Source organism: Schistocerca cancellata, chromosome 8 (assembly GCF_023864275.1).
Source record: "Schistocerca cancellata isolate TAMUIC-IGC-003103 chromosome 8, iqSchCanc2.1, whole genome shotgun sequence".
NCBI lineage: Eukaryota > Metazoa > Arthropoda > Insecta > Orthoptera > Acrididae > Schistocerca > Schistocerca cancellata.
In genome coordinates this window covers 344,270,053-344,291,077 of record NC_064633.1, presented here as the reverse complement: position 1 = coordinate 344,291,077, position 21,025 = coordinate 344,270,053, and the positions used below count along the sequence as shown (strand labels likewise).

General features: G+C 40.2%; 1 protein-coding gene across 1 annotated transcript in view; it reads right to left on the bottom strand.

Annotated features, from left to right (window-relative positions):
• Positions 1 to 21,025, bottom strand: part of LOC126094573 (RING finger protein 121) — a 96,027-nt gene that overhangs the window by 29,780 nt on the left and 45,222 nt on the right. Inside the window, exon 6 of the mRNA XM_049909039.1 lies at positions 500 to 633. Coding sequence (XP_049764996.1) covers positions 500 to 633 — 134 coding nt within the window. The remainder of the gene's footprint in view (positions 1 to 499; positions 634 to 21,025) is intronic.

Below are 21,025 nucleotides of genomic sequence, written 5' to 3'. Positions count from 1 at the left end.
TGGCCTTTAAAGAAACAACAACAGAATTCAACAGCTTCAATTTTGGGGGGAAAAAAAAACCACACACACACACACACACACACACACACACACACACACACACAAACAACTTGCTATATTTTATTTAAAATTATTGCTAGAATTCATGTTTCTGCGGGCATTATAGAGTTCATTTCTATACAATAATATGGAATCCTATCTTGAAAATACAATAATATCGAATCCTATCTTGAAAAGATGAAATATGTAGAACACAGCATCCAATTTCTCGAATGTATATGTGTGATTTGCTGATTAATTTATTGGGCATTCGTTTGGTTGATGTAAATGTTTTTAATAGAAAGTGTGAAAACTGAAGATGGGATGGAAAATGTGATGCAAATGGAGGAAGTTGTAAGTAACAAGGGAAACAATGGGATTTTTATTAAAGGAAGGGGGTGGGGAGAATAGAATACATGTACAGCATAGAAGATGTTATTACTAAATGTGAAAAGGATACAAATGGTCACAGGATAGTTTGTAAGTGTTTTCAATTAATCCTTCCTCATTTTCCTTTGCTTGTATGTGATTGCCACACACAGCACAAACACCTCTTTCTAGATGCCTCGTAGGGATACCATCTGCCCGGTAATACTGTAAAAAAGAATAACAATTCAATTTACAGCTAACATAAAATGACATGCTAACAGTGGAAAAGAAACATGATTTACCAATAATATACACAAATAGAGGCTATATGCACGAAATAACAACTCTGTTGAAAACAAAGACACAGACCAGTCTCTACTCAGCAAGGTTTCATTATCCGCTGTTCACTTGCCCAGTTAACATTTTTCTTGGTATCTGTATCTACATTTACATACACACTCTGCAAGCCACCATACAGTGCATGGCGGAGGGCACCATGTACCACTACTAGTCATTTTCTTTCCTGTTCCATTCGCAAACAGATCAAGGGAAAAACATCCGTCTATATGCCTACATACGAGCCCTAATTTCCCTTATGTTCATGGTCCTTATGCAAAATGTACGTTGGCAACAACAGCAGAATTTTTCTGCTGTCAGCATCAAATGTCAGTTCTCTAAAGTTCCACATTAGTGCCTGGCAAAAAGCATGTTGTCTTGCCTCCAAGACTCCAATTTGAGTTCACAAAGCATATTGTGATACCTGCATGCTGATCGAACTAACCAGTAACAAATCTAGCAGCATGCTTCTGAGTTACTTCAATGTCTTCCCTTAATTCGACCTGGTGGGGATCCCAAATGCCTGAACAGTAATCTAGAATGGGTCACACTAGCATTATACACTGCGTCTCCTTTACAGATGAGCTGCACATTCCCAAAATTCCCCCAACAAAATGAAGTCGAGCATTCACACTCCCTACTACTAACCTGACATGCTCATTCCATTTCATATTACTTTGCAATGTTATGCCCAGATATTTAATCAATGTGATTATGCCCAGCAGCATCCTAATAATGCTGTATTTAAATGTTACAAACTTGTTTTTGCTGCTCATTCAGATTAACTTCCATTTTTCTATATTTAGAGCAAGCTGCCATTCATCACACCAATTACAAATTTTGCTTAAGCCATCTTGTATATTGCTACAGCCAGTCAATGACGACACTTCCTTGCACACCACAGTGTCATCAGCAACAGCCTTAAACTGTCGCTCACCCTGCCTTTCAGATCATTTATATACACAGAGGAAAAGAACGGTCCTACCACACTTCCCTCGGTCTCTCCTGATGATACCCTTCACCCTGATGAACACTTGCTATCAACGAAAATGTACTGGGTTCTATTACTGAAGAAATCTTAATCCACTCACACATCTGGGAACAAAAAAACATACGGTTGATCCTTTATCAACACACTGCATTGGGCACCATCTCAAATGCTTCAGAAAGTTAAAAATATGGAATCTGGCTGTTGCCCTCCACCCATTGCCTGTAGAATATCAAGAGAGAAAAGGCAAGCTGAGCTATGTATGAGTGATGCTTTTTAAATCTGAGCTGATTCATAGACAGAAGCTTTTCTGTTGAAGCATAACAGCTGCTTTCGGAAATACATGAAGTCACACACAGAATATTCATTCACTAAATAATGAAATAAATAATGGCAGAGTTTTGAAGCCAGTAGGTCAGTCTTCTGTCAGATTTTGAGGCGGATCTATGTTTGTCGTCAGTCACTACAATGTGTAATAAACAGTATTATTTAAAACTCATCTCTCTCTCTACATCACCAACAACTTTAATCATGGGCCAATTCAATGCACCTTTAACCCATACAGACACAGACTCTGATTCATTTACTTTACGATTCCTTGTCCTGAGAACCAACAGCATTGTAGACATACAGTAAGATGAACCCCGATCTCTGTTATACACTTCACGTACCTGAAATGTACAATAAGCAATAATTTCTCTACTGTTAAAGTCTCCAGCCCTAAACTTGTGCACCAACTCCGCTCTTCATAGTAATAGATATATTATCAATAGCTTTATACACTGTAAGGCACGAACACCTTCTCCTCCTAAAATAACGCGGCATAACTAGTCTGCGTCGATGCTATTGTACAGAAACCTAGTACCAACTGCTTGGTTAATATATTTACAAAGAAGTCAGATGTAGCTTCTCCTTCTCTTTGGAATTTTAATAGTGTTAATGTTAAATGGAAGCATGCTACTAGTAGATTGAAGTTTCATTTTACACATTATTTCAAACCAAAGACACAGACTAGTTATGCCGCGTTATTTTAGGAGGAGAAGGTGTTTGCGCCTTACAGTGTATAAAGCTATTGATAATATATCTATTACTACAAAGAGAGGAGTAGGTGCGCAAGTTATTCTTCATGGTCCTTCAGTGTTTTGTAGATGCGCACTGAATTTTACACTTACTAATGCTGATACTAGTGCACATGGTAATGGTTGGGTAACTGTGGCTCTAGTTCGTGGTGGTAAAGTGGACACTGTATCAGGGCTGGAGACTTTTAACAGCCGAGAAGTTATTGCTTATCGTACATTTCAGATATGTGAAGTGTATAACAGAGATCATGGTTCATCTTACTATATGTCTACAATGCCGTTGGTTCTTAGGACAAAGAATCGTCATAAAGTACATGAATCAGAGTCTGTGTCTGTATAGGTTAAAGGTGCACTGAATTGTGCAAAGATTAAAGTAGTTGGTGATATGACAGATTACTATAGGAACTGAAATAAAGTACCTGTCCTTTCCTTGAGAAAATGAAAGAAAAATAATAAATATGCTGTTAATTTTTGGAACACAGCCTACGACCAGCTTAGAGACAGAAGTGATGACACTTTCTGCAGGACCTGGCCATCATTTTGTAGGACAATGCTCAAGCATGTACAGTGAAAGCTGTAACTGATTTGTTTGACTAATGGGGCTGCTAAGTGCTATACCACCTACTGCACTCCTCTGACTTAAGCCCTCGTACGTTCAACTCGATTTCTAAACCGAAGGAAACGCTTCACGGTGTTTGCTTCAGAACTGCTACAAATTCGTTGGGTAAGAGACTGCACCACTCGAACTGTCAACACAACTGGCACTGCTAAGAGTATCCTACGACTTCCACATCACTGGCAACGGGTTATACACAATGCTGGTGACTACTTTGAAGGTCAGTAAAACTTTGAAACATGTATCTATTTTGTACAAGCTGCAAATAAATAGTTGCCACTATTAAAGTTCCAACCCTCATATCTAATAATATCATATATATTGAAATGTACTGATGATACGGGTAGGAATAAATAAGATTATCTGCTCTTTCATAGGTCACAACAACGTAATCACAAACAATCAGTGATGCAATGTGACTTACCAAACGTTACAGCAGTCTTATATCAATATAATATTAACCCAAATGTAGTTCTATTAAATGTTCTTGAACTTCTCATGTGTTCAAAGGTACAGAAACAAGTTAGTACATTAAAATTGAACAATTCACAGTGAGGACATCATTAAGAAATATAAACTAATCTAACTTTCAGACAATAAATCCATATACACAAGTTTTGCCTATATCAAACAATAATGTATTTAATTTTGTCTATCTCAATAAATGGAAGGAATTCTTTTTTATTAACTAGTTTTACCATAAGTAAAGAAAGAAGTAACTGAACTGTTGTTAAATTGAAGATCTCGTATTTCACTACGAAAACATAAAAACTACTGTGACCTTTGTATTTAAAATTTTTTGTAAATTACAAGCATTTTGCCATCTGAATTGTCAACTCAATGTAAAACTTTTAATTGTAACTCACTAAAAGTCTGTTTACGATTATTAACCCATCATAGTGTTTACTATTAAGTACTGGCAGAGTTTTGAAGCCAGCAGGTCAGTCTTCCATCAGATTTTGAGGCGAAATCTATGTTTGTCATCAGTCCCAACAATGTGATAATAAACAGTATTATTTAAAATGGTGCATATGTAAACTTGTTTATTATACATATCACACCTAAGGCCTTCAGATCGGAAGGACTCCAGATTATCTACAAGAATCAACTGTTGCAGGAAAGAAGAAAAGAAGACAATAAGTATTTGTTCTTCACTGCATTTACACCCCTGTGTGATGAACTACTTGCAATATTAGCTGTTGTCACAGACAGCGACAAATTCTTTTACACTTCAGCAGATACAGAAACAGTGTAACATTACAAAGTGGTGGAGGAGCTGGGCTTTGAAATAAGCCAGATTGCAGTACAGATATTAATTTCAAGTTTCAGGTGCACTGAGGATGCTCACAAAAAGAAAAGGCATGCAATATCCATGAGAAATTGATGACAACATCTGTGTGGAAACTGCCAAGGATGGCTACACACAACCTAGTTACCGCAGTCAACCTGTAATCTGATCTGCACGCTGTAGTTTCCACACCTTGTAAAACAGAACTATTTGGAAACATTTTTTTAATGCCAAAAAAGGTGCAAATGCAATTAGGTAGGTCGTCTGAAAAAAGAGTGAATAGGAAAACTATTTTATATTTGTTTATTTTGAGTGATAGAAAATTAACTTGTGTGACAATGTAAATAGTGAAAACTGAAACAGGGAGAGAGATGAAGATAAGCCAGAAAATGTAGTCAATTTAACTGATAATCAATCAGAATAAGGGGATGTGAGTAGTGATACAAGAAGTGTTTGCTCTCCTTTTCATGGGGTCACTAAGGGTGAAAATAAGACACGATAGCCAAACTTATTGAGTCAGCCACCAAACAGTGTCAAAAAGTGATCAGCAGGGTCAAAAGCTTGATCAACAGGGTCAGAAGCTTGACAAATTAAAGCTAACTTTAGAGCAACAGAATGAGGACCTTAAAGATTTTAGGAAGGAATTAAATACTGCCAAAATAGCTACAACCAATAGCACCAAATATATTGAGAATGTAGAACAAGAATTAATTGCATCTGAAAAATATTTTGATAATGAAAACCAGAAGTTTGACACTAGATTAAATTTGAGTAACAAAAGGTGGAGGAAGTTAATAAAGACCTTTTATACTAACATGTGGTGTCTGTCCTTTCGAACATTCATACAATTAATTCACCTACATGGGCAATGCATACACCTTCTTCAGTGTGGATGAATAATTACGTACGACCTCCAGTGGAAATCTCAGAGTAGCGAGCATGGAGGAAATGGACAAGGACTGCGGATAGGTGGCACTCAGGTGGGGGTGGGGGAATGTGGGTTGGCCGTTAGGTCTGCTGAGATAGTCCACGCAGTTGCACAACACTGTGTCTCAGACGGCGCTGTGGTTAACGCACCTGCCTAGTAAGCAGGAGATCCCGGGTTCGAATCCTGGTCCAGTACACAGTTTCGTTCATCACTGATGATTTCGAGTAATGTCCCAATGCAGTTGACAACAGTAACCCCCTCCCCAATCTTCAATTTACACATAATGATCCTTTAGCTGAAGTTTACACGCAAGATAAAAACAACAAAAATCTGCATGATAAAATAAAAAAGGAGAAGAAATTTACAATTAGTTGAGTTTGAAAAACATTACAATTCTGAGATTTTAACTGTAAAGAGTAGCGTTGATACATGTGTAACTGATGTCAGTCAGGTCTAAAAGAAAGTTAATGAAACTGACGAGAGTCTGATTACCACAGACTGTTGTTTCAATAACAGTAGTGATTGGAACAACATCGACATAAAAATTTCCCTAGTGGGAACAAGATTCATATTGTGGATTTTATTTCAATGTAAAGATAACTTTAACAAAACCATGTCTGACAAAAGTTTGTCAAAAAATTTCTGGACAGAGAAGCACTTTCCTGGGCAAATCAACACATCCAAACAGATATGACTTTCTTAGACAAATTCTAGTCTGAGACAAAACAGACAAAACTCAAGACAACATTTTTAAAATGGTCCATGTTTTAGGGAAGGCAATGATAGTATGAAGACCTTCTGTGAAAAGCAATTAATTTGGTCTAACCTCTAGATGATTTGAAACAGACTGACATTTTAAAAAAGTCATTTACAAAAAAGTTCAATGGGACTGGATAATTCTATAGAGCAATTTCATAGGTATGTTGACAAACTGAATGTGGCCTGAGAATGGATACACAAGAGAGAAGAGAATAGGGGACAAGGCACAATCATAATGGGGGTGGCCAAGCTACCACAATGATGCCAGAAATGGAAGAAGAGACAACTATAACCATCATCATAATGACAGGGACAGGAGAATATATCCAAGGGGGGAGACACCTAGAGATAACTATAGAAGACGTGACCAAAGACAGGATAGGAAGTGATCTAATGAGAGAGAACGAAAGGCAGGAAACAGACAAGAGTATGGTAACAAAAGGAGGCATGATAACAGACAGCTCGAGAATAGAAGAAACAATAAGGGAAACTGGCTTCCACTTCACAGGGAGTCTGTTGGTCTGAGGCAAGTTTTGGTGTAACTAGAAACGTGGCTAATACAAGTAGAAGAGGCAGAGGTAATCTTAGGGGGAAAATCTCATAATAAGGATGACAGGTCATACCAGGGAAATAAAATGAACTTCAACAGAGTTGTTGGAGGAAATTTTACGTAATATAACCAGAGATAAAAGCTTGTAAACCAGATGTAGACAATGAACTAGGTGCAGACATCTTGACAAATTTATTTAATAAGACACAAAGTATTCATGAAGTTTTGAATAATGATACCTCTGAAAATACTCAATGTGATGAATATGGTCTTAAGAATTTATTTAATGATGTAACTTTTAAGGATATTTATGAAATTGTGTTAGCTGATATAAATTGTGATGAGAAGGCAAGTCATGTACTTAAGAGGGGGCAAAGTTGTTGATATTAATGATGCTTTTAATGATATTTGTGATGTGTATAATGATGATGTTTTCTAAGTTGTTAGTGATGATGGTGATTTTGTACAAGGTGTACAACTTTGCTTCCACTGTTTGCCAGTAGGTGGTGACAACGGTAAGTAACGGTCGAAAGAAACAGATTGCAGATGTGAGGCAGTTAGCTTGGACCTCGGTCAACAGAACCTCATTCAAACATTAGTCGATTTGTGTCTGCACCATAAAGTTGTTCTTGATTAGAAGGGTCAGTTTATGAGCCTGATTCTCATCATTTGGGGGAGCTGTTACTGCTTTGTTTCAATATGATGAAAACAGCGGCTGAGTCTCATTGAATGCTCTCAGGTATGTATGGTAAGGATGCTATTAGTGAAAGAACATGTTGTGAGTGGTTTCAACACTTTAAGAACAGTGATTTTAATGTTGTAGACTGGCATGGTGACGATGGACACTGTGTTTTTATTACATGCTGATGATGTGGACGATGACTACATCGGTCAGGTGTTAACCAGAGCTGAGGAAGCTCGGCAGTTAGCTCGAACCCGCACACTGCAGGCTCAAGAAAACGATTGGCTAAGGTATGACGTGAGCCACTGCCCTGTTGTCTACCAGCCTGCTGACCTCGTCTGGATCTTCACTCCTGTTCGGAAGGTTGGTCTCTCGTAGAAGTTCCTCAGGCGCTACTTTGGACCTTATAAGGTTGTACGACAGTTGTCTGATGTTACTTATGAAGGTGAAGATTTCGACTCTGACACAAGACGACGAAAGAACAGAGGTACGGTCCACGTCCTTCGAATGAAGCCCTATAAGGATCCTGCAAACCAGGGTAAATTCGAAGCTCCAGTGACAGGCAACAAGCGGAAAGGTAACGATGATCGTAGCAGCAAGGGAAGTTCTAAGAAGATAACAGTCAGGGTGAACATCAGTCATTGGGAGTCTGAGTATGCAGGTCAGATGACTCATTCCTGGACTAGGAGGACGTAACACCGAGACGCTGTTCTGTTAAGGAGGGAGCAATGTTGCAGAAGAAGCTGAGTAGCACAGTCGCCATAGTGTAGTGGTTATGATACTAGATTGTTGCATGGAGGGTCGTGAGTTCAAAATTCACATGAACTCAAATATTTTAATTTCTATCCTTGGTTCGAGTACATTCTAGAAGTATGCACAAATGGCAAGAATCATTGTACTGGAATGTTCTGTAGCTGTATATATACTGTATGTGTTCTGGGCGGAGGCAGTTCGCTCCGCACTCTTGTATGTGCAAGTGCTAAATAAACCTTCGTTAAGTGAAGTTAGTGTTTGACATTCATCTACTTACACCTTCTTCTACGTGACAATATTTCACCAAAACATAAGAGGTATTACACCTACATCTACATGATTAATCTGCAATTCACATTTAAGTGCTTGGCAGAGGGTTCATCGAACCACAATCATACTATCTCTCTACCATTCCACTCCCGAACAGCGCGCGGGAAAAACGAACACCTAAACCTTTCTGTTCGAGCTCTGATTTCTCTTATTTTATTTTGATGATCATTCCTACCTATGAAGGTTGGGCTCAACAAAATATTTTTGCATTCAGAAGAGAAAGTTGGTGACTGAAATTTCGTAAATAGATCTTGCCGTGACAAAAAACGTCTTTGCTTTAATGACTTTCATCCCAACTCGCGTATCATATCTGCCACACTCTCTCCCCTATTATGTGATAATACAAAACGAGCTGCCCTTTTCTGCACCCTTTCAATGTCCTCCGTCAATCCCACCTGGTAAGGATCTCACACCGCGCAGCAGTATTCTAACAGACGATGAACGAGTGTAGTGTAAGCTGTCTCTTTAGTGGACTTGTTGCATCTTCTAAGTGTCCTGCCAATGAAACGCAACCTTTGGCTCGCCTTCCCCACAATATTATCTATGTGGTCTTTCCAACTGAAGTTGTTTGTAATTTTAACACCCAGGTACTTAGTTGAATTGGCAGCCTTGAGAATTGTATTATTTATCGAGTAATCGAATTCCAACGGATTTCTTTTGGAACTCATGTGGATCACCTCACACTTTTTGTTATTTAGCGTCAACTGCCACCTGCCACACCATACAGCAATCTTTTCTAAATTGCTTTGCAACTGATACTGGTCTTCGGATGACCTTACTAGACGGTAAATTACAGCATCATCTGTGAACAACCTAAGAGAACTGCTCAGATTGTCACCTAGGTCATTTATATAGATTAGGAACAGCAGAGGTCCCAGGATGCTTCCCTGGGGAACACCTGATATCACTTCAGTTTTACTCGATGATTTGCTGTCTATTACTACGAATTGCGACCTTCCTGACAGGAAATCACAAATCCAGTCGCACAACTGAGACGATACCCCATAGGCCAGCAGCTTGATTAGAAGTCGCTTGTCAGGAACGGTGTCAAAAGCTTTCCGGAAATCTAGAAATACGGAATCAACTTGAGATCCCCTGTCGATAGCGGCCGTTACTTCGTGCGAATAAAGAGCTAGCTGCGTTGTACAAGAATGATGTTTTCTGAAACCATGCTGATTACATATCAATAGATCGTTCCCTTTGAGGTGATTCATAATGTTTGACTACAGTATATGCTCCAAAACCCTACTGCAAACCGACGTCAATGATATAGGTCTGTAGTTCGATGGATTACTCCTACTACCCTTCTTAAACACTGGTGCGACCTGCGCAATTTTCCAGTCTGCAGGTACAGATCTATCGGTGAGCGAGCAGTTGTATATGATTGCTAAGTAAGGAGCTATTGTATCAGCAAAATCTGAAAGGAACCTAATCGGTATACAATCTGGACCTGAAGACTTGCCCGTATCAAGCGATTTGAGTTGCTTCGCAACCCCTAAGGTATCTACTTCTAAGAAACTCATGCTAGCAGCTGTTCGTGTTTCAAATTTTGGAATACTCCATTAGTCTTCCCTGGTGAAGGAATTTTGGAAAACTGTGTTCAATAACTCCGCTTTAGCGGCACAGTCGTCGGTAACAGTACCATCGGCACTGCGCAGCAAAGGTATTGACTGCGTCTTGCCGCTTGTGTACTTTACATATGACCAGAATTTCTTCGGATTTTCTACCAAATTTCGAGACAATGTTTCATTGTGGAACGTATTAAAGGCATCTTGCATTGAAGTCCGTGCCAAATTTCGCGCGTCTGTAAATTTTAGCCCATCTTCGGGATTTCGCGTTCTTCTGAACTTCGCATGCTTTTTCCATTGCCTCTGCAACAGCGTTTGGACCTGTTTTGTGTACCATGGGGGATCAGTTCCATCTCTTACCAATTTATGAGGTATGAATCTCTCAATTGCTGTTGCTACTATATCTTTGAATTTGAGCTACATCTCGTCTACATTTGCATAGCCAGTTCAGAAGGAATGGAGATTGTCTCTTAGGAAGGCTTCTAGTGACACTTTATCCGCTTTTTTAAATAAAATTATTTTGCATTTGTTTCTGGTGGATTTGGAAGAAACAGTATTGAGCCTAGCTACAACGACCTTGTGATCACTAATCCCTGTATCAGTCGTGATGCTCTCTATTAGCTCTGGATTGTTTGTGGCTAAGAGGTCAAGTGTGTTTTCGCAACCATTTACAATTCGAGTGGGTTCGTGGACTAACTGCTTGAAATAATTTTCAGAGAAAGCATTTAGGACAATCTCGGAAGATGTTTTCTGCCTACCACCGGTTTTGAACAAGTATTTTTGCCAACATATCGAGGGAAGGTTGAAGTTCCCACCAACTATAACTGTATGAGTGGGGTATTTATTTGTTACGAGACTCAAATTTTCTCTGAACTGTTCAGCAACTATATCATCGGAGTCTGGGGGTCGGTAGAAGGAGTCAATTATTAACTTAGTTTGGCTGTTAAGTATAACCTTCACCCATACCAATTCACACGGAGTATCTACTTCAACTTCACTACAAGATAAACCACTACTGACAGACACAAACACTCCTCCACCAATTCTGCCTAATCTATCTTTCCTGAACACCGTCTGAGACTTCGTAAAAATTTCTGCAGAACTTATTTCAGGCTTTAGCCAGCTTTCTGTACCTATAATGATATCAGCTTCTGTGCTTTCTATTAGCGCTTGAAGCTCAGGGACTTTCCCAGCACAACTACAACAATTTACAACTACAATTCCAACAGTTCCTTGATCCAAGCAAGTCCTGTACTTGCCATGCACCCTTTGAGATTGCAGCCCACCCAGTACTTTCCCGAGGCCTTCTAACCTAAAAAACCGCCCAGTCCACGCTACACAGCCTCCACTACCCGTGTAGCCACCAGCTGAGTGCAGTGAACTCCTGACCTATTCAGCAGAACCCGAAACCCCACCACCCTATGGCGCAAGTCAAGGAATCTGCAGCCAACACGGTCGCAAAACCGTCTGAGCCTCTGATTCAGACCCTCCACCCGGCTCTGCACCAAAGGTCCATAGTCGGTTCTGTCAATGATGCTGCAGATGGTGAGCTCTGCCTTCATCTCGTAAGTATGACCAAATCAGATAGCCGCTAGAATCCAGAGAGAATTTCCTTAGATGCAAAGCGACACACGTCATTAGTGCCAACATGTGCCACCACCTGCAGCTGGATAGAGATAAAATTAGTGAATTGCTTATAGATGTTGACTCTGAAATTATCGGAGCACCACTTAAATAATTTGACAATTCAGAGGCTTCCTTTACCAGGATACAGTTTAGCTGGCTGTTTTCCAAGGAGTTCCTTGTGGGGTGGGAGAGTGGCTATGTACGTAAAAAAACAGTATTCCATTTGAGTCCATAGTCGTATCACGAAACTGCGCTGAACAGATATTTGAATGTTGGGCAGGGGCAGTTGAATTTAGTAAAACTAAACTTCTAATTGTTGTTGTTTAAAGGTCCCCTAACTCGTGAGTTCAGAGCATTTCTGCTCAAGCTAGAGACGGTTCTTGATTCACTTTGTAGGAAGTACCAGAAATTAGTTATTTGGTGTGTCTTCAATATAAATTTTGTATATGATGGTGCAAGAAAAGAATGTTGGTAGATCTCCTTAATTCCTATATCTGATGCAGACTGTGTTTTTTCCAACTAGGGTGCAGGGGAAGAGTAGCACAGCCATAAACAATATTTTCATTCATTCTTCATTACTAGATGGGCGTTCTGTTAGTGAAAGGGTGAATGGCCTTCCAGACCATGATGCGCAAATTTTAACACTAAAAGGCTTTTGTACTCAAACAAATGTCACATATTATTACAAACTATGTAGGAAAGTAAATCTCAACAGCAATAGAGAGTTTTTTAAACCTTGTCAAGGAAGAAGAGTGGCAGGATGTTTATAGTGCCGATAACAAAGATGATAAATATAATGCTTTCCTCGTGATCTTTGAGAGTTGCTTTCCATTACAACATTCTAAACAGGGTACTAGCAGTAATAGGCAGCCCGGGTGGCTGACTAGTGGGATAAGGATATCATGTAGAACAAAGTGGGAATTATATCAAAATGTTAGAAGTAGTGACAATCAAGCTACAGTAGCCTATTACTAACAGTATTGTAAGGTGCTTAAAAATGTTATTAGGAAGGCAAAGAGTATCTGGTATGCAAATAGAATAGCTAATTCACAGGATAAAATTAAAACCACAAGGTCAGTTGTGAAGAAAGTGTCTGGTCAGCAGCACAAGGTTGACGATATAAAGTCAGTTCGCAGTAAAAATATTTCTGTTACTGATAAATCAAATATATGTACAGTATTTAACAATCATTTCCTGAGCATTGCTAGTGAATTAAATAAAAATTTAGTTTTTACAGGGATTCATAGAACTTTCTTGGCAAATGCCTTTCCGAGACTGATGTCTGAAATACTCCTCTGTGACACAGGCAAGGGGGAGATTGAGCCAATAATTAAATCACTGAAGTCTAAGGACACTCATGGATATGATGGAGTGCCTAGCAGAATATTAAAGTACTGTGCTGCACATGTTAGCCCTGTATTTGTATTAGCCATATTTATAATTTTTCCTTTAGGAATGGTCAGTTTCCTGACCTATTTCTATGGCATCAGTGTTTGCTAAAGTTATTGAAAAGACTGGGTATGTAAGGATAATTGATCATTTTATATCACACAATTTGCTATCAAATGTACAGTTCGGCTTTAGAAGTCATTTCACAACTGAAAATGCTGTATTTTCTTTTCTCTGTAAGGTACTGGATGGGGAAAAAAAAAGTTTTGAATGCTAGGCATATTTTTTGATTTAACTACTGCGTTTGATTGTGTTGATAACAAAATATTGTTCTAGAAGTTGGACCATTACAGAATAGGGGAGTAGCTCACAACTGGTTCACCTCTTACTTTAGCAAGACAGCAAAAGGTCATTATTCACAATGTTGAGAATGGCTGTGATGTGGGGTACAGTCAAGTGGGGGGGGGGGGGGGGGGGGGGCAGGAATCAGTGTTGGGGCCCCTCCTGTTTCTTACCTATATATAAATGATTTGCCCTGTAGTATTATGGGCAATTATAAAATATTTCTGTTTGCTGATGACACTAGCTTGGTAGTAAAGGATGTTGTGTGCAACAATGGCCGGATTTCAAATAGTGCAGTTCATGACCTGAGTTCATGGCTCGTAGAAAATAAACTAACACTAAATCACAGTAGGACTCAGTTTTTACGGTTTCTAACACACGATTCAACAAAACCTGACGTTTTGATTTCACAGAATGGGTATATGATTAGTGAAACTGAGCAGTTCAAATTTCTAGGTGTTCAGATGGATAGTAAAATGTGGAAAGCCCACATCCAGGGTCTTGTTCAAAGACTTAATGCTGCCATTTTTACTATTCGAATTGTATCTGAAGTGAGTGATCGTTTGACAAAAAAATTAGTCTACTTTGCTTATTTTCACCACTTATGTCATATGGTATTATATTTTGCGGTAGCTCCTCCCATTCTAAAAGGATATTTTTGGCTCAGAAATGGGTGGTTGGGCAATAAGAGGTGCAAGTTCACTAACCTCTTGTCGACCCCTGTTCACGAGTCTGGATATTTTAACATTGGCCCCTAAATATAGATATTCCTCACTGTCATTTCTTGTTAACAGTATTAGCTTATTCCCAAGTATACGCAGCTTTCACTCAGTTAATACTCGGCAGAAACCAAACCTGCATTTGGAACAGACTTCCCTAACTCTTGCACAGAAAGGTGTGCAGGATACTGCTGCATCCATTTTCAGTAAGAAACCGCTCAAATACAAAAATCTTAGCAGTAATCCACATGATTTTAAATTGAAACTGAAGAGTTTCCTCATGGGTCACTCCTCCTATCCTGTTGAGGAGTTCCTTGAAAAATTAACCTGATTCTTTTTGTATTATTGATTGTGTTTACTTAAACTTATGGATTGACTTTTTTCGAGTTCCTAAACATTTCATTTTTATCTGTTATTACTTTTATGTTGTAATTTCATGTACTGACATGTTCCATGACCTTGGAGATTTGCTCCTCAATTTGATCCTACGGAACTTGATGTGTAAATAAAATAAAAAATAAAAATCCGCTGCCTGATGAACTACTTGTAGTATTAGTTGTTGTCACAAACAGCAACAAATTCTTTTCCACTTCGGCAGATACTGAAATGGCATAACATTATACTCTCTCAAGAAAATTTATTACATCTGAACTCAATGTGTTCAAGAATTCTGCAGCAAACCGATGTTAAGGACATTAGTTTGTAATTATGTTGGCCAATTTCTTTCTTTACCCTTCTTATATAAAAGAGTCAGCTGCATTTTTTTTTCAGTCAGTTGGGTCTTTTCACTGGGTGAGAGATTCATAATAAATGGATGCAAAGTAAGGGGCCAATGCCACAGAGTACTCTCTGTACAACCGAACTAGGATTCCATCTGGACCTGGCTACTTACTTGTTTTCAACTCTTTCAGTTGTTTCTCTATGCCATGGATGCCTGTTTCTATGTCGCATTGTGGGAATCTGTACGACAGTCACATGATTGTATTATCCTCTTGCTCAAACGATTTCTTAAAGGTGAAATTTAAAACTTCATCTTTCCTTTTGGTGTCTTCTATTCTCACCCTAGACTGGTCGATGAGTGACTGGACAGAAGGCTTCAGCTTTCTTACTGATTTTACCCATGACCAGAATTGTCTCAGATTCTCTGCAAGATCTCTTGCTAAGGTATGATGGTGGAAGCTGGTGTATGCTTCGTGTATTGATCTTCTTATGGACACACGAGTTTTGACAACTTTTGTCTGTCAATATTTGTGCTTTCTTAAAAAAATAGCATTTTCTGACTATTAAACCACACACGATTCTTTCTATCCTTACTCTACTTACTTGGAACACACGTCTCCAGAGTGTGATTTACAATTGGTTTAAACTTTGTCCATAATTCCTCTATGGCCGTCACATTGGAGCTAAGCCCATCCATTGTCTAAGTAAGATGCTAAAAACTACTTATTTGCTTTTGCTTTTTCTTTTTTTAGCATAAATACTCTCCTGTCTTCCTGATGGATTTATTAACTTTGGTAACCATAGTCACTATGATGACATCGTGATCAGTAATCAGTGTCTCTATACTAATACTGTTAATAACGTCAGGCATGTTTGTAGCTACTAGGTCTAAAAATTTTCTGCTGTGTGTGGTTTGTCTAACTAGTTGTTCAAGGCAGTTTTCGAAAAAGTGTTCAAAAGTACTTCATAAGACTGTCCGTACAAACTGCAGTGAATCCACAGAAGGCCCAGTCTATACTCGTTCAATTAAAGTCACCTCCAACTAATACGGCACGATCTGGGTATGTCTGTGCATCTGAGTGTTGACTTCCCTTGAATGATTCTACATCTGTTACAGTGGAATCAGGTGGTCGGTACAACCATCCGATAATTAACTTGAGTCCTCCTAGTTCTGCTACTTGTGTCCAGATTTCACAGTGAGACTCAATTTCGACCTCGATAGACAATATTTTTGTTGACAGCAATGAACACTCCCCCAACTATGACACTTAATATGCCTTTCTGGCATATGTTCCATGTCTCACTAAATATTCTGGAGCTTTCTACTTCGTTTCAGCCAGCTCCCGGTTCTGAGAATAATTCTGAGCACACAACTTTCCTGGAAAGCAGTATGTTCAAGAGTTTTCTTACAAATACTTTGAAACTTTACAGTTACAATGATAAGACAGTTACTGAAACAGTACGAAACATTCGTAATAAACCAATAATGATTTTTATATTTTTATCAGTGCAATGCTCATTTATTCTAGTTACTGAGATAGCATCAGTAGAAAGAAATTACATATATATATCTGTAGCATTTCATATGAGAATGCTCAATTTCTGTACCTACATAAAAATACTGCAAACCACTTTTAATGCATGGCAGAGAGTACTTAGCATTGTATAACATGTTAAAGAGATTCTTCACATATGGAGTGTAGTAAGAATGACTGCTTAAAGCCCTTTGTGTGTACAGTATCTGACCTAAAATTGTCTCCCTTTGCAGTGTGGCATCAATTGCCTGAGACTGCAGTCATCTGAGTGTGTGTGTGTGTGTGTGTGTGTGTGTGTGTGTCTGTGTGTCGTCGTTTTTGACAAAAGCCTTACTGGCCAAAAGCTTTATTTGTGACAGTGTTTTTGTTGTGCATATCTGCGACTCTGCATCTTCGCAGTGGCAACTTTCCTTTTCATAATATTGTTACATTCTTCCTATGGGAGTGATACATGGGGGGAGGGGGTTATTCCTAGACTAGTTCTTGAATTTTGGGAGAAGGCTTTCACAGGAAAATTGGCAGCTATCTTCAAGCAATGGTCTATTCAGGTTTTTCAGCATTTCCGTAACACCCCCCCCCCCCCCCCCCCCCCCCACAAGTCTAACAATTCATGCTGCTCTTTTTTGAACATGTTCAATATGTTCTATAAGTCCGGCAATTTTAAAAGATGGGGCATCCAAATGTTTTGTAAGCAATTTCCTTTGTAGATTGACTGTATTTTCCCTGTATATAGCTGACCCATATCAGCAAACTGTCATCCCACCTCATGCTATATTTGTACATTTATTTAGCACACCTGCACTTGTAATTTGATTTAAGGCACTACTGCCACAGTTGGTCACAGTCACCAGTATGGACAAGAAACAATCGGAATGAATTGTAACACATGTAACTCAACAGTATTTGTATCATAAAATAAATTGGATTATACAGAAAGTGGTAACAGCTCTACTAATGTTTATTGTAAAGTGGTTTCAATATTGAGAAGAATCAGATGAAAGTATTTTTGTAGAGGCACATTGTATTCGCTAAAGAATGGAAAGTGTTGTTAGCTGACAGTGTTGCGAACATGAATTATCATCAAGGTATTTGTGACTGTATCACATAGAAACTTCAGTAAGAGTGCTAAAGTGATCTGTGCTTCTTGTGTGTAAGTGTGTTCACCAACAATACAACATCAACATTTATAAACTTTGTTGCAGTAGTATGTCATAAAAGTATTTAGAACTTACTCATACAATAATCAACAATCAAGAAGTAGTTCTGGGTACACATGTATGATCAACAGTTATCAACCATAAAGAGCAATTCGTTATTTTCATTGCAGGACATACCTTGCTGGCTAAGTAGCCAACACTTTGAGTTACAATCTGTTGCAGTGTTGACAGTGAATTGTTGCAGCCTACATACTGTCAAAAGGTGAGAGACTAATAAACTGGGTGTTGCTCTGGTTGCACATCAGTAAATATATAAATGCAGCATTTTAATGCGCCACGTACAGGTACAGGTATAAGAAATGCTGTCACACAATAATAGAAACAGTACTGATATTTACAATACATTATGAGAGGCACTTACACCCTGCTTTACCTACAGCTGATCTTATGTGATCATTCCATTTCATATCCCTACAAATACACTCCTGGAAATTGAAATAAGAACACCGTGAATTCATTGTCCCAGGAAGGGGAAACTTTATTGACACATTCCTGGGGTCAGATACATCACATGATCACACTGACAGAATCACAGGCACATAGACACAGGCAACAGAGCATGCACAATGTCGGCACTAGTACAGTGTATATCCACCTTTCGCAGCAATGCAGGCTGCTATTCTCCCATGGAGACAATCGTAGAGATGCTGGATGTAGTCCTGTGGAACGGCTTGCCATGCCATTTCCACCTGGCGCCTCAGTTGGACCAGCGTTCGTGCTGGACGTGCAGACCGCGTGAGACGACGCTTCATCCAGTCCCAAACATGCTCAATGGGGGACAGATCCGGAGATCTTGCTGGCCAGGGTAGTTGACTTACACCTTCTAGAGCACGTTGGGTGGCACGGGATACATGCGGACGTGCACTGCCCTGTTGGAACAGCAAGTTCCCTTGCCGGTCTAGGAATGGTAGAACGATGGGTTCGATGACGGTTTGGATGTACCGTGCACTATTCAGTGTCCCCTCGACGATCACCAGTGGTGTACGGCCAGTGTAGGAGATCGCTCCCCACACCATGATGCCGGGTGTTGGCCCTGTGTGCCTCGGTCGTATGCAGTCCTGATTGTGGCGCTCACCTGCACGGCACCAAACACGCATACGACCATCATTGGCACCAAGGCAGAAGCGACTCTCATCGCTGAAGACGACACGTCTCCATTCGTCCCTCCATTCACGCCTGTCGCGACACCACTGGAGGCGGGCTGCACGATGTTGGGGCGTGAGCGGAAGACGGCCTAACGGTGTGCGGGACCGTAGCAAAGCTTCATGGAGACGGTTGCGAATGGTCCTCGCCGATACCTCAGGAGCAACAGTGTCCCTAATTTGCCGGGAAGTGGCGGTGTGGTCCCCTACGGCACTGTGTAGGATCCTACGGTCTTGGCGTGCATCCGTGCGTCGCTGCGGTCTGGTCCCTGGTCGATGGGCATGTGCACCTTCCGCCGACCACTGGCGACACCATCGATGTACTGTGGAGACTTCACGCCCCACGTGTTGAGCAATTCGGCGGTACGTCCACCCGTCCACCCGTCCCTGGTCGACGGGCATGTGCACCTTCCACCGACCACTGGCGACACCATCGATGTACTGTGGAGACTTCACGCCCCATGTGTTGAGCAATTCGGCGGTACGTCTACCCGGCCTCCCGCATGCCCACTATACGCCCTCGCTCAAAGTCCGTCAACTGCACATACGGTTCACGTCCACGCTGTCGCGGCATGCTACCAGTGTTAAAGACTGCGATGGAGCTCCGTATGCCACGGCAAACTGGCTGACACTGACGGCAGCGGTGCACAAATGCTGCGCAGCTAGCGCCATTCGACGGCCAACACCGCGGTTCCTGGTGTTTCCGCTGTGCCGTGCGTGTGATCATTGCTTGTACAGCCCTCTCGCAGTGTCCGGAGCAAGTATGGTGGGTCTGACACACCGGTGTCAATGTGTTCTTTTTTCCATTTCCAGTAGTTACATGCAGATATTTGTATGAGTTGGCCAATCTCAATTATGCCTCAATGACGTTTTGGTCATGGGGTACTATGTTTTTTCATTTTGTGAAGAGCAAAATTTTTACATTTCTGATCATTTGGCAAGTTGTTAGTCTTTGTTCTACTATGAAATCTTATCATCATGTCACTTTATATTGATGCACCTTTGATAGCATTAGGTCAGTGCCTAAGGGTGTACTGTTAATGTTCTGCTTGTTGGTATTCTGGTTGCTAGGGGTTTACTTATCAATTGTCATTTTTTATTTGTTGTTTACTGTTATTTGAGTATACATATTGTCATACAAAAATAGTGAGTGGTGCTATGAGTGCTAGAGAAGGAAGGTCAATAGAGGGATGACAGTGCCAGAGGCAGCCGGAAACATTTGCGCCCTGTATGGGAATAATGCCTTTGGACAGAGCACGGCAGGAAAATGGCTTTCTCATTTTAAGGGTGATCGTTTTGACATTAGTGACTCTCCATGTTCAGAAAGACCTTCGGGGTTTGATGAAGATAGTTTATACGCATTAATTCACAATGATTCAAGTCAGTGTATTCGAGAAGAGAAAAATGTGTTGAACTGTCATCATTTCACCATTGTGTAAGATTTGCATGCAATGGGGAAGGTTCAAAAATCAGATGTATGGGTACCACATGCTCTAGGACAAAATCACAATTATCAGCAAATGATCATATGCCCATCTCTGCTTGCTCATCATCAACAGGCTTGTGAACAACATCGGCTATTCCTACCTTGTTTTGTTACTGGTGAAGAGAAATGGTGCTAACGTAACAAAAATAAATGAGTGGTTGAGTCCAAACAAAGCAGCAACTCCCTGTACTAAGACCTGTGAACATCCACCAAAGATAATGTTATGCATCTGGTGGTATAGTGAAGGTGTGGCGTACTGTGAACTGCTTCCCCAAGGTGTATCCATCACTGCCGACATTTATTGTCAACAACTAAGACTTCTTGCAGACACAATCCAAGAACACTGACCAGGAAGACTGCATTGAGTAATACTACTGAACAATAACACCTGCCCACATTCTGCTAGACTCACAAAGGGCACTATACAGGAGCTGGGTTGGGATATCATTCCACATTCACCTGATCTTGTGCCCTCAGATTTTCATCTGTTCCGCTCTCTTTTGAACATCCTTCAAGGAATTTCCTTCCCTGGCGAAAATGCTTTCTGAACATGGCTTGATGAGT